At 39.3% G+C, this 13,787-nt stretch overlaps 3 protein-coding genes across 8 annotated transcripts in view; all 3 read right to left on the reverse strand.

Moving 5' to 3' along the window:
- Positions 1-4,283, reverse strand: part of samd12 (sterile alpha motif domain containing 12) — a 121,005-nt gene extending 116,722 nt beyond the window's left edge. For 2 of the 6 annotated variants that reach the window (XR_011693922.1, XM_071500532.1), the window contains exon 1: positions 3,183-3,634. Coding sequence is in view for 5 of the 6 variants with exons in the window: in XM_071500532.1 (XP_071356633.1) it covers positions 3,183-3,243 (61 nt within the window). In the remaining variant the exon portion in view is untranslated. Of the gene's footprint in view, positions 1-3,182; positions 3,637-4,105 lie in introns of those variants that run through there. The other 4 variants (XM_071500530.1, XM_071500529.1, XM_071500533.1 and 1 more) reach the window with 3 other exon arrangements.
- Positions 4,284-7,701: 3,418 nt separating this feature from the next.
- Positions 7,702-9,556, reverse strand: LOC139634562 (zymogen granule membrane protein 16-like). The gene is made up of 5 exons (XM_071501092.1): positions 9,432-9,556; positions 9,102-9,139; positions 8,940-8,992; positions 8,511-8,637; positions 7,702-8,289 (listed from the first exon to the last, which is right to left on the reverse strand). Exons 3-5 carry the CDS (start codon positions 8,989-8,991, stop codon positions 7,965-7,967), a joined length of 504 nt encoding a protein of 167 aa, XP_071357193.1. The 5' UTR covers position 8,992; positions 9,102-9,139; positions 9,432-9,556; the 3' UTR covers positions 7,702-7,964.
- A 1,437-nt stretch (positions 9,557-10,993) lies between these two features.
- Positions 10,994-13,293, reverse strand: LOC139634382 (zymogen granule membrane protein 16-like). The gene is made up of 5 exons (XM_071500799.1): positions 13,081-13,293; positions 12,854-12,891; positions 12,692-12,744; positions 12,266-12,392; positions 10,994-11,659 (listed from the first exon to the last, which is right to left on the reverse strand). Exons 3-5 carry the CDS (start codon positions 12,741-12,743, stop codon positions 11,335-11,337), a joined length of 504 nt encoding a protein of 167 aa, XP_071356900.1. The 5' UTR covers position 12,744; positions 12,854-12,891; positions 13,081-13,293; the 3' UTR covers positions 10,994-11,334.
- Between the last annotated feature and the right edge of the window lie 494 nt (positions 13,294-13,787).

Below are 13,787 nucleotides of genomic sequence, written 5' to 3' on the forward strand. Positions count from 1 at the left end.
GCGATAAGTTGTGTTTTTGCGACCGCATGTGAACAACTCATGTCCATGCACATGAATGTGTAGGGGCTTCTATTGAAGGCGCACAACTTCACTAACTCTGATGATGTGATGCGTCTCAAAGAGGGTATCAGTGTCCCTGTCCAACATGCTCATGATGTAACTATCCTCAAGACTCCTGTCTCTTGTCGTACATCTCTAACAGGTAGAACAGTTGCATCAGGGAAAGCCACACAAATGTCCGACACACAAATACAACAACCTCTTCCACAGGGGAGGAATGCTGCTTAAACAGATTATGTTGTAGAATTTGAACTAAAAGCAGCTATTGTAAATTTTCACACCATTACAGCCCCTGATTAAACCTCGCTTCAGAGTCTTTGCCAGTTATAAGTATCTCCAGTAGAGAGTACTGCAGAAATTTGTGCAGTTTTTTTTTTTTTGAGAGACTCAATTTGACGAACAGATAAAACTTAGTAAGTAACAATGTCTTCTAAAATAAAGCTCATATTGGGTGGGAGACGCTCTCCAAAGTACTGGGTTTTCAAAGAGCTTATTGTCTTCTCATGTGTTATAAAATATTTAGCAGCTGACCTATATTCGCTCTTATAGGGGTTGGTGGAGCACTGGAACAGAAAAACAGTGACACTGCAGAGTTGTGATTTCTCTCAAACGTCACACCTTTCTGTAATTAAAAGAGATGGTGCTGCGGCGAGCTTTGCCCATCTGCAGGGACAGCTTCGCTTTTTCCACAGGGAACACTTCCAATTAGATCACAGAACTTTTTAGCTAACTGTAGCAAATTTAGAAATGGAGATCAGTGTCTTGCTGGAGTGTCCGGCTGCAGCTTTGTCTCCAGTAAGGAAGTATCATCTTAGAAGGAAGAGAACAGAAATAAAACAAAGGATGACATTGTTTCTCATGCTTGACATAAAAGATTATTCGATTGTCCACATAGTCACTGATTAAGATCCTTTACTTATGTATAAAATAAAGTAATAATACTCCATTATAAGTAATATTTTCATTTAAAATCCTACTTCAGTAAAAATACATGGCAAAATATACTTCAAGTATTAAAAGTAAAAGTACTCATTCTGCATAAGAATGGCCTCTGTCAGTGACATATTATCAAAATGTACATTATTAGATTGTTAATCATCATTGTGTGAGTATTGTGACGTTGTAGCTGGTGGAGATGAGCTACAGTTAGGTGATGTAACCCAGTGGTTCCTAACCAGGGGGTCGGGCCCCCTCACAAAGGGTCACAAGATAAATCTGGGAGGTTGTGAGATGATTGATGGGGAAGGAAGGATATCTCTTCTTATATATCTGAAACGTGACAGGGAGCCCAGACTGGACAGCGCATTTTTTAAAAGGTGCTCATATATGTTTGTTTTTTCTGACAAGCAACCAGAAACTAGAGCTGTCAAAGAAAAGGAGAGTACAGAGGAGTAAATAATATAATATTTCCCTCTTAATTGTATTAAAGTGAAAGCATAAAGCAGCAGAAAAAGGAAATGCTTAAGTACAGTACAAGTGGGTTAATTCTACTGTTCTCACTGAGGCATTATCATCACTTTCTGCAAGGAGAAAGTATTTCAAAGTATTATATTTAAGCCACACTGTATTACAGGGCTGTATAGGATGTTTTAGCCGTGCTAGCAAAATCTGACCTTGTGTGTTTAGAGGTGCAGCCTTTTTTTTTTGTTTAAAGTTTTTTTTCCCCTCATTCTGGCAAACGTATTGGTTATTGCAGCCTCAGTGGACAAGGACGTGACTCATAATTCATCTCTCTCAGTGACACAAGTCAGTGAATCACGACTGAGTTCACCGAGTTGCCCTATAGATGCTCGAGCCGCTCAAGTCACAAACTGTATTGACGCCGTGTTTCACACTTTGCGTTTGCATTTATGCAGCAATGACAAAAAGACACATCATTTTCTGCTCTCTGAGATTCCTCCTCTAAGATGGTTTAAGTCCCTTACACTGTGTCTGGCATCTTACAGTAACAGCTGTGAGAGGTGATCATTCTGTAAGCTCTGAAATGGTTAGATGACATTGATAAAGTGGTAGCATAACTTTGGAATTTCATGGTTATAGAGAGGATAAAGTATGTTTCCCCCTGACAATTTCAATTAAAATAAAAGAGATACTGTTCAAATTCTTCCACACTGTTTTTATCCATTGAAGTTAGCCTGGATAAAATCGGACGAGAGAGGCAGGAAGAGACGGATAAAACTGGGTAACAGATAAAGTATTCAGCTCTGGAACAAAGTGTGCATCTGCAGACAGCTTCGCTTTGGAAGATGAATCTCAAGAGATGCATGAATGAAACTCTACGAGAGGATATGCTGGAGGGTCGGCAGAGTTATAGCTGCTGCTGTTCTCACTTTAAATCATTTAAGACACATTTCAAGCTTTGAAACATGTGGTCATTTCTTTACACCTGTGGGTCAGCTGTCAGCACCATAAAGAAGCTACAACATCAGAGCGAGATAGGTGCAACTTGCAAGACATTTCATTATATTCAAAGGCACAAGTCAAGCAGCTGTTTCCAAAGTGGGATGTGGACAGCTCCAGGGTCAGCTTGAGGGGCTTTCAGGTGCTCCACGAGTAAAAGATTTATTTGATCAGAGAAATAAAACTGCTGTGATCAAGGATTTAAAACCTCAGCTTATAAACAGCAAAACACATCAGGGGAGGGCATCTCTGGAAAAATGCCGTTTGCGGCTTCACGCGTGTCTATTTTAGGTCCTCAACATGGGAAAATATGAGAAGCATGCTGCAGAACAACAATAATGCTCTGCATGCAGATTCATCTTTCCTATTAAATGTCGGTGCGTGTAAATATTTGACTGGCAAACACAACATCCACACACAGACACACAAGCCCACTTCTATGCATCTCAGAGGAGGAACAGGAGAGGCAGGTCCAGGTCAAGCAGCACAACGTGCGGACAGTGGTGTTTGCATAAAATGAGCTGTAATGGCTGTCAGAGATGAATAACCTGATCCGGGTTAGGAATGTAGGAGTGCCACAGCCTCATACCAATCACACCTGCATGGGCAAACACACAGGGGGGAAAAAACAAAACGGACTGGAAAAGCCTTTGGGGGAGACAGCCAGCACTGCATGCATGTGCCCCCCCCTCCTACTGTTCTTCCCCCTCCTTCCAACATACCTCTCATTGGATTCTGGATCCACAAGATGCCCCCGATAAGGTGAGGAGATTGGCCGAGCATCCCGTGTCACCGACTTGTCCCTTGTCACTTTTTCTCGCCTCTAACGTCCGAAGCGAGCACCTTGACTAACAGTTCAGTGCCGATCACGGGGAGGAGCGGCTGACTTCTTCCCCGGTCCACATGTCACTCCACCTGCTGCCAGATGAGCAGTCTCGACCAGACTGGTCTTGTGGAACAGGATGAGCGCACACACGGCGCTCTGTTGCATCACAACACAGAGCAGAGACCAGAAGACAACAGTAATCTCTCAAAAGGGATTCAGTCCCCTGATCACGAATCTCAGCGCTGCGCGGCTCCTGTATCCTCCAGGGGACACACGGTAGCAGGGCACAGCGGGGATGGTTACGCAAAAAGAACCGGACGCTCCTCGGTCGCAGACCTGTTAACCAGTGTTGTCTCCAGTCGCAGAGCTCACGACCAGGCACGCGCGCACACACGCACGCACGCACGCGCGCACACACACACACACACACACACACACACACACACACACACACACACACACACACACAGTGACAATATAGATAGAGAAAGAGGCTGCGCGTAATTTCACGACTCTTTATGGTTTGTGACCATGAACCAGCGCAGAGAATACCAGCGGGTTACCATTTCACATGTACAGTGGGATGACAGGAGGGGGGGGGGGGGGGACCAGGACAGTGCACGTAATGCAGCTGCAACATCCCCCGGTCACACGCTTTCACAGTTGACCCGACTCGTGTCTGGGTTGAGCCGGGATCACCGCACAGCTCCAGTCATCACGGTCACTGAAACTATCGGGGGCTGCCTTGCATCTTTCTACCAAAGCGAAACAAAGAAAACGGAAATGCCACCGTGGGCAGCACAGGGTGAAGCGTCTTACCTTCAACAGCCATTGTGCTGCTCCACAGATTTGGGCATCACTCGCAAAGGGAGCAGGCGAAATGTAAAACTCAACGCTCTCTCATTGTGCCTTGTTTGGCGTGTTATCATCACTTTGCTGCGGGCAGGCAGGAGCGCACAGCTGCTGCCGCGCCTCAAAGGATCCTGGGAAGTGTAGGCTCGGAGGCAGTTTGGAAGATGAACCCCTTTTTCTTAAATCTCACTGTTTATGTTTCTGCATTTACATGCTGCAGTGGAAAATTACCACAATAAAGCCCACAAATATTCCTACAGGTAATGCAAGGCGTGGGCGCATTCCTCAAAGTGCTAACGATTAAATACATAGCCTACAGCGGCAAGTATAGGCTGCAGAGGAATGTGATAAATAAATGACAAGACAATGGCCATGTTCATGAGAAAATAAAAAAGTTTTCAATTTACAATTTCAATTTCTTCCCTACGAGCACCCTCACATGACTACATAGAAGGAATAGTTGGGCATTCAGGTAAAATACACTCATTTGCTTTCTTGATGAAAGTTTGATGAGAAAATTGTCACCACTCTTGTATCTGTGCAGTAGATATGTCAGCTTAATCTTAGCTACTTCTTGAATAGGCTTACTGACTTTCCTGGGGGCTCTGCTGGTTGCATGGCAACCTCATGCTAATGAAAAGAGTACAGGGAGTTATCACAACCTGCCAGCACATAACCCCCTGTAAAAACACCATTTTTTGTTTTTATGCTTTGTTTTTCGTATGGATTAAACAAACCAGATAGAGCACATGTAGTGGGGAGTTTTAGAGGTGCTGTTTAGTGGATTTTGCTCGCTTCAGACAGGGTGAGGGTAGCTGTTTCGCTCCAGCTTCATAATGTACAGACAGAGAGGCCATCGGAGTGATATTCATCCTCTCAACTAATGCTTGGAGAAAAGAAAGCAAATAAGTATATTTCCCAAAAAACGCAGTGTACCTCAAATGCATACAGAACCAGCGACAGACTATAAGCACCTTCACCAGCTCCATCATCATAATCATCATCATCAGTTAGAAAACCACCATCAGGTGACCTCAGGAAAACTTATCATAGTAAGAACTTATACCACCTATACCACATACACAGTATAGGCTGTGAGTTTAAGGTATTGTTTATTCTTCTATCCTGTTTTGCAGGGACCATGCACAACACTGTGGTGTTCCGTGACATTAATCATTTCTTTGTGCATCTGAATTGTCCTCGACATCTGTAGATTCAGCTTTTTAGATGCTCATTCTTTTTTGCACTCAGCTTGTGAAAGCAGTGAAATTTTTATAGTGACTGTGTCTAAATGTGCACACCATAATTATCAGATCTGTTAAGTGACAGCTACAGTAAAGCCTTGTAAATCCTCTTTGATGCACAAATTAAATAGAACAATTTCAGCATGACACACCCTACTGTCTGAAGAAAGAATACAATAGACTGTGCAGCATGTTGTTACTTATTCAATGTGTTAATTGAGCGTGCAGCATTTTTTTCTTCCTTGTGTGATATCTGTCTTTGTGTACTGGAACTGTACCTTGAGACAGCATGAGCCAACGGTGAGACAGGTGTTACAGGTATTGCAGGAGGAATTACAGATACAGATAACCAAGTCTTATACTGAACCCTGTTATCTGTCCCAGTCTGAGTGACGTCATTAGCATGATGAGGGGACAATTTATGTGACAGTATGAGGAAGTTTGTCGGTCTTTTTCAGCACATTTCATGCGTGTGGTGCGAACAGTAACATGCACGCACACAGGTGTGGCTGTCAGTATGTTGGATCGTTTTTCTGACTCCTTCCTGATTTCTTCTTTTGTTTTAAGGTATGATCAGTATGTCTGAGGGGTTTCTCTGAAATACACTCTTGTAAATTAGTTACAGTTGGCAGTCTTTATGGCAAAAACACAATAAGAGAATCACCAGGGTCTAAGTTAGGTTAAGGGTTAGGGCCCTGACACAGTAAGCTTAGCTTATCATAAAGAATGGATGCAGTGTGAAATCTAACACTTGAAGTAATGGAAACATGCCAAGAAATACTTATAATGGATATTGAACAGCTGCAAATAACTCCCCATAAAACCCCAACTTGTTGACAGGCTTTTTATTTCCAGCTTTAATGCAAAGCTAAGCTAATCTTCTCCTGATGCCAGCTTCCTATTTAATGGACAGGTATGAGGTATTAATCATCTCATTTAACCACTAGCAAAAAAACAAAAACAACAACAACAACGAAAAAAAAATCACATAAGCATATTTTCCAAAATGTCACACTATTATTTTAAGTAGTGCAGACATTGGCAGTTAATGCCTCTGAGAAATACCAGGAGTAATTTTAAGTTGTGTTTGATGATGTTTTGATGAGCAAAAGTTACATTTTATTAAATACTTATATATGTATGTATATATTCACAATATGTAAAGGAGCTAGTTACACAAGAAAGACACACTGACATGAGGTTTATATTTGTGAAGGTATTTTCCTCTGTTGACTGTTCTTTTAAAAGGCTCAAAAATCATGAAGGCAAGAATAAGGTCAGCTGATAACAGCAGAATGCACTCAGGTAACTTTGTGTGGTTGCTGAAATGTGTGGTTTAAAATGGTCTTCTCAACTGTACTGATTTTCAGAATATATTTTCAGTGGTTTTGGAGGAATTGCCAGATTCTTCTCATCCTCAGAACCCATGTGAGCTGGTAGGTGCTGGATCAGTATCTAAGTATATTTACAAGAACTGGGTCACAGAGGGATAAGGGGAAAAAAATGCCTCAAAGAATTACTCCGTAGGAACTTTTTTAGATGTAGGTTTTATTAACTGTGTGACACATGGGCACAAGCGTTTTTATTCAGGAACAGGAATTTTGGACAGAGGGATATTCTGGGAAACATTTGAATTAACGCTGTGTCATATTATGTCATGATGTAACCTCTACGAAAAGACTGGAAATACATAAATATTTTGGGGTCAGACCATTTGGGAAGTACTGGAAATGAACTAATAGCCAATATTAAATGCAACAATGTGGAACCCTCCGGTCCAAACCATTATTATTATTTGTGTTGAGGCTAACAGCCAAAACTCAAGGAAAAATGTGCAGTAACAGCAACAAAAAAAACTGCCTGAACAATAATTGTCTCACACAAAATACCATCCCCTGACATTTAATGGTTGTGTTCCTGCAGTGCAGCCTGTGCTTTGAGAGTGTCGCAGTTTTTGTATGATTGCCAGCAAAAGTATGAGTAAGCCAAGGCCTATAAACTTTTGATAATAATGCATGTGCTGCAAGTAGTCGCAACTTACACTTTGTATTTTTTCTTCAAAGAAGAAAATCTCCCAAAAAAGTTCCCTGACTGCTTTAATAAAGAAATGAACTAACAAATGTGAACAATTGGCTAATTTATAAGCTTCACTCACTTTATTAAGAGGTTTTTAACTGCAGCTCAGACCACACAGATCTTCAAACAAAATTAGGGAGCAACTATTTATACATTACTGTGTGAAAATACATTACTGTCCTGCACATTATTCCTCCAGACATTCCTCTTTTTACTTACATAATAAATCAACAAGAAATGATAAAACATTTAATTGTTCTTTATTTAATGATTTGTATGTTTGTCATAGTGGAAATGTTAATGACGGTTAATACAGTTCACTGGACTGAAAAGGAAATAATATGATGACACATTATGACTAAAAATGACAATTTACTAATGGAAGCACAAAGAAAAACAAGAGGCAATATCTGAAATTATTAATTATATGTATGGTGGTGCCATAACTTTGTTTGGCCATGAATGGCCAAATATTGGCGACTATCTCCTAACTCCTGCTCTCCTCCTCAGTGCTCAGCAGTGCTGTTCACAGCTGAATGTACAACACCCCAGTGCGCTCCGATGGAGGTGATGGCTCCATGGACTCGGCCACTTATGAAGCGCAGCTCAGCCTCACTGTGGGTGGGATACATGTTGAAGGAGTGGCCTGAGGGCTGGCCTGCACGCAGCGTGCGGCCCCTGGTAGTGGTGAACACCACTGACTGCACGTAGTGAGCATACTTCCCAGAAATCTGGATGATGGCTTCGTCGTCAAACAACTCCATCTCCAGGGGATTGCCAGATTTGGAGCCAACAACAGAGGACCAGATTAATCCGTAGCGGAACTGGAAGCTGAGGGAGAGAAATAGGGGAATGGGGAAATTATGTATTCATACTAGTTTCATTCATTCATGTGGTCTTTGTTAACAAAAAAACTACAGTTGTAGTTGTCGACATTACTCTTAAATCCTAATTTTCTAAGTTACTACCCTGTTAGATTTACCTGTACATGTCTCATGGTGTAAAAAAATCTTTGTTTCATAACCATTGTTGTAACATCATTTGTTATTCACCCATAGATGTAGTTGTTGTAGGCCTCCCACACTCGGACAGCTGTGATACGGCCTTCTCCAGTCAGACTGTAAGAGGTGCCACTTCCTGACCCCACGGCTGGGGAGAAGGAGTAGTACTGAGGTTGGACTGCAAACACAAAGACATAAGACAACATAAGTACACAGGAAACTGTCTTTTAGTTCATTTTATCTAATTTTATTGTGTTTCATTTTGTTTGTCTGGTACAAAAATATGTAATTAAATTGAATTACAATGATTTCTTTAGTCTTTTAGTGTTGCTTAGTAAAATTTCTGAGCATCTGCAAAAGAGTATGTGCCTTACACTAAACTAATAAAAAAACAGATGCTTCTTTTTTATGTGCACAATACATATCAAAGGACTGCTAAACTTTAACACATTTAACACACAACTGATAAATAAAATTTACCATCAGCCAGAGCAGAAGCTGCAAGCAGAGTGAAGAGGACAAGGTAGTGCATTCTATGAAACAAATGGGCAGAATTATTTAACCAGGAACTTTTTTTTTAGTCAACAATTATTGTGTTATTATTGAACACAGTGTGGATCTTAAAATGATCATAATTTTTACCTGTCTAATTTATTCCTTGCAAGATGATCAAGAGATACCTGTTGATAATGAAATAAAAAATGACAATTGTAACATTCAGTCTTTGTACCATCAGATATTTTGTTTTGCAAGTTCTCTTTTCATATTATATTATATTTGACAACCAACAAATAGCCTATTAAGTGATAGCAATATCGAATTTCTCCCAAGGATGTATAAAGTATTCTATCTATCTATCTATCTATCTATCTATCTATCTATCTATCTATCTATCTATCTATCTATCTATCTATCTATCTATCTATCTATCTCAGCAGCAGCAGCAGAGGATCAAAATAAGCACATACTTACAAATCAAGTTTCGAAATGTGCTGTAATGAAGTCAGGGCTTCAACATCTGTGTGTGCAGCTTCACCTCCTCTCAGTGTTCTGTGTTTACCTGTGCAGAAACTGCTATATATATACCACTGTGATGCATTCCTTAGCATGGCTTTAATGGTTTAAAAATGCAGATCCACTTCCTGGTTGACATGGATTCAAGGAAACATTGCTTTACAGTAAACATCGCAGTGTGTTTGAGTGATCAGAAAAAATGTGGTATGATGAGTTATTAATGATGAGGTAATGACAGAGGGGATGCGAGCCTCTGTCAACTAAAGCATTTGGCCTTACCGTAACAGGATGTGCACAGGAAAAATAATTATAATTTTAAAAATCTAGAGTGAATTAGGATCAGGAATCAAAAGCCTTTTTAAGGAAAATTACTCTATTTCTACTTTTTTAGAAATAATGTTGCTATAAACTCTCAAGAATGGGAGCTGTAGCAACAAAAACTTACTGACAAATTCCCTCAACAATAATTATCTCACATAAAATACCATCACCTGACATTTAATGGTTATGTTCCTGCAGTGTAGCCTGTGCTTTGAGAGGGTGTTGCATTCTTTGTATGACAGGGCTTAGCCCAGGCTGTTTAGAAACAAATCAAACAGCATCACTATAGAAATCAATGATTCGCAAACTCTTCTCAGTGATACAATGGCTGGAAACTGAGACTCTTTACCTTTGTACTTTGATAACTTATGAACCAGATGTTCAGGATGTACAAACACACCATGTAGCCGCTATTCCACCAGCAGGCAAGTCCCGGCCGGGACTATTTACTGCATGTCACTCCCCTTCTCTCTGTCATTCTTTACTGGTTTTTACTGGCAGCAAATCAGCAGAGGTGTCCTCCTCTCCATGACAAATGGACCAGGGGGCTAAAAGAAACAATGACTAAAGCAGTTTCACTTTAGAAGTCAGTGACTAGCTGACACTCTTCGGCGGACACAGAGCATCTTAGAGTTGACGCATGGACATCCATGAGTGGATGGGACCTGAGCTGCCGAACATTTGCCTGGCTGGTTTCTCTGATTTAAAATCTAGAGGTCTGATGACTAAAATCCTTCATCCGGTTAAAATATCTAGTTGAAAACAACCAAAGTGTATCTTAAAATGTGGCTTAAAATAGGATAAAAGTCAATTTTGAGCTTCTGGCAAGTCACTGCACTACACTTTTTAAGATCTTTATCAAAAAACAGTCCGGGGAACTGCGATGCTGATGCACGCGTAAAGAGGATATGACATATTTGCAGGTGGAGCATTACCATGATTAAAATCACTATTTCTCTAGTTTGGGAATTGATAGAAACATTTGGGATAATGTAAGTACATAACTCAAAATATATATAATATAGGTCTAGTCATTTGTAGACATTTGAATGTGGAAAACTTAGATATTATAACTAACTCCAGTTCAGAGCCCACTATTTAAACATTACTGTATGAAAATACTAATAATGTACCATCCTGTACATTATTCCTCCAGACATTCCTCTTTTACTAACACACAATAAATCAACAAATGGGGGTAATTTAATTTTACATTATTTAATGGTTTGTATATTTGTCATATTGAAAATGTTAATTACAGTTTACTGGCCTGATAAGGACATGAGATAAAGACACATTATAATAAAAATGACTATTAACCAACAGAAGGACAAAGAAAAAACAAGAGACAATATCATGAATTATCAATTATGTGTATGACATGTCTTCATCATTTCAGAGATTTATGGGAGTACTACTACAGAGCATACATTGGTGTATTTGTGAGTCAATCAGATTTTTATGTCTAGACATTTTGGGAACTTTTTTTCACATTAATGGCCAAATATTGGCGACTATCTCCTAACTCCTGCTCTCCTCCTCAGCGCTCAGCAGTGCTGTTCATAGCTGGATATGCAATACCCCAATGCGCTCCGATGGAGGTGATGGCTCCATGGACTCGGCCACTTATGAAGCGCAGCTCAGCCTCACTGTGGGTGGGATACATGTTGAAGGAGTGGCCTGCAGGCTGGCCTGCACGCAGCGTGCGGCCCCTGGTAGTGGTGAACACCACTGACTGCAGGTAGTGAGCATACTTCCCAGAAATCTGGATGATGGCTTCGTCATCAAACAATTCCATATGCTGGACATTTCCTCTACGGTAGCCAGCAATAGGAGACCAGATTGAGCCATACTGAAACTGGAAGCTGAGGAAAGACCAATAGACAAATGTATCACAATGGGGAAGTAATTTATTCTTACTATTTATTTTTACTACTTTAATTCTACTACTACTACTTACCCTTGTTAACAAAAATCTGCAGGTACTTTATAGCATATCAACATTACTGTACAAATATCTTTTAAGTCAATCCCCTTTCTGCCTTTAATGCTCATTATCCCATATAAATCCACAATTGACAATAGTCCCCAACAAATCCACGATTTATTGTTGTTTCAGTAATCTTTACTAAAAATTACAGTGGTCAGCTAAAATTGAAGCCATATATTTGTGACATAGTTTTAAAGTTTTTTGTTTCAGTGGGAAGAAAAGGGCTTGAGGCTGAGAGCGACAGAGAACACAGGGAAGTCTTGAGATATACACACGTTGATTTTGGCCTCTTAATGAGATTCTTGTCAATAAGGAAACTATAGAATAACACCAGCCTTGTCCTTTAGTATATCATTTGCCACACAACAAAAATGCTTTGCAACAGTGAGTCATTACTTTATTAATTAAATCATTATCCAGATCTGTCCAATATGTGTATAATGAAAACTGCAAAACCAGATTAAATATATTTGATATTCACCCATAGATGTAGCTGTTGTAGGAATCCCAGACTCGGATGGCTGTGATACGGCCTTCTCCAGTTAGACTGTAAGAGGAGCCACTTCCTGACCCCACGGCTGGGGAGAAGGAGTAGTACTGTTGTGGGACTGCAAAGATAAAGAGATGCAAACATGACCTGAGAGGAAGTTGTCATTTTATTTATTTATTTTATTCTATTTGATTGTGTTTCATTTTGATGTCTAGTACAAAAATGTATAGTTAAATCTAATTACAATGAATTATTATGTGTAGTGTTTGTTTAGCAAAGTATTTGCAAACATATCTGAACATCTGCACGAGTCTGTGTCTAAAACTGAAATATTGAAAAAATATATGCTAATTCTTATGTGAACATTACTTGATGACAGACTATAAAACTGTGATTAATGTGAGTAATGAAACTTACCACCAGCCAAAACAGAGGCTGTAAGCAGACTGAAGAGGATTACGTAGTGCATTCTGTGAAACAAATTGATAATGGGGCAGAATTATTTACCCAGGAAACATTTTTTTTTACACAGCAATCATTGAGTTATTATGTGGATCTTAAAATAATCATAATTTTTACCTGTCTTATTTATTCCTTGCAAGATGATCAAGAGACACCTGTTGATGATGAAATAAAATATGTAATTGTAGCATTTAGTAATACCATCAGGATCTTTGTTTTGGCAAATTATTTTTCCAAAATTTAGAGTTGACACATTGTCAATAAACAAATTATCCATTAAATGATGGCAAAAAAAAAAAAAAAAAAAAAAAAAAAGGAGAGGGTCAAAATAAGCACATACTTACAGATCAAGTTTGTGCTGTAATGTTGTCAGGGCTTACATCTGTGTGCAGCTTCACCTCTTCTCAGAGTTCTGTGTTTACCTGTGCTGAAGCCATTGTTTTTATAGCATCATGATGCATTCCTGACCATGTTTATTGGTCTTCCCCACATGCAAATGCATTTCCTGGTTGACATGTATCTAAAAGAAATACAGGAATAAACATGATGCTTCCCCGTTGTGTCACCGTAATCATCACAGCGTGGTTAGATGATTAGAAAAACTATGGTATGATCATGATAAGAGAGGGAATGTGACCATGCGCTAACTAAAGCTTTTAGCCTTATCGTAACAGGATGTGTGCCCTACAAAAAAAAAAAAAGTTTTATAGTGATGACTGGCAGTGTGTGGAGTTTTCATCTTCAGTAACTATGGTTCCTCTCTTGTCATTCTCTGAAAAAATAAATACTGTGAGATATATTGCCTTAAACGTGTTGACATTTGTTTTCTTCTTTGTATTAAATAATAATAATTTTATATATATATATATATATATATATATATATATATATATTATACTTATAGTGTATAACAATATTCTTCCTGGGTGAAAAGAAAATATGAGATTTTTTTTTAAAAAGTGTGCTACTACACATAATGTATTATATGGAATTTGTAACTATGATACGTTTTCATTTCTAAATTAAATCTTCCAAGTATAAAAGTATATTC

This window comes from Trachinotus anak, unplaced genomic scaffold (genome assembly GCF_046630095.1).
Source record: "Trachinotus anak isolate AG129_WGS33_773 ecotype Australia unplaced genomic scaffold, CSIRO_AGI_Tana_v1 ptg000016l, whole genome shotgun sequence".
Taxonomy (NCBI): domain Eukaryota; kingdom Metazoa; phylum Chordata; class Actinopteri; order Carangiformes; family Carangidae; genus Trachinotus; species Trachinotus anak.

Bases quoted from the DNA above. Each gene is read 5' to 3' on its own strand.
- LOC139634562 (XM_071501092.1), bottom strand. From the start codon at position 8,991: ATGCACTACCTTGTCCTCTTCACTCTGCTTGCAGCTTCTGCTCTGGCT. The intron at 8,638-8,939 runs GTAAATTTTATT...TTGTGTTTGCAG, and splicing joins AGCTTCTGCTCTGGCTGATG to TCCAACCTCAGTACTACTCC. The intron at 8,290-8,510 runs GTGAATAACAAA...TCTCTCCCTCAG, and splicing joins TACAACAACTACATCTATGG to CTTCCAGTTCCGCTACGGAT.
- LOC139634382 (XM_071500799.1), bottom strand. From the start codon at position 12,743: ATGCACTACGTAATCCTCTTCAGTCTGCTTACAGCCTCTGTTTTGGCT. The intron at 12,393-12,691 runs GTAAGTTTCATT...TTATCTTTGCAG, and splicing joins AGCCTCTGTTTTGGCTGGTG to TCCCACAACAGTACTACTCC. The intron at 11,660-12,265 runs GTGAATATCAAA...GTCTTTCCTCAG, and splicing joins TACAACAGCTACATCTATGG to CTTCCAGTTTCAGTATGGCT.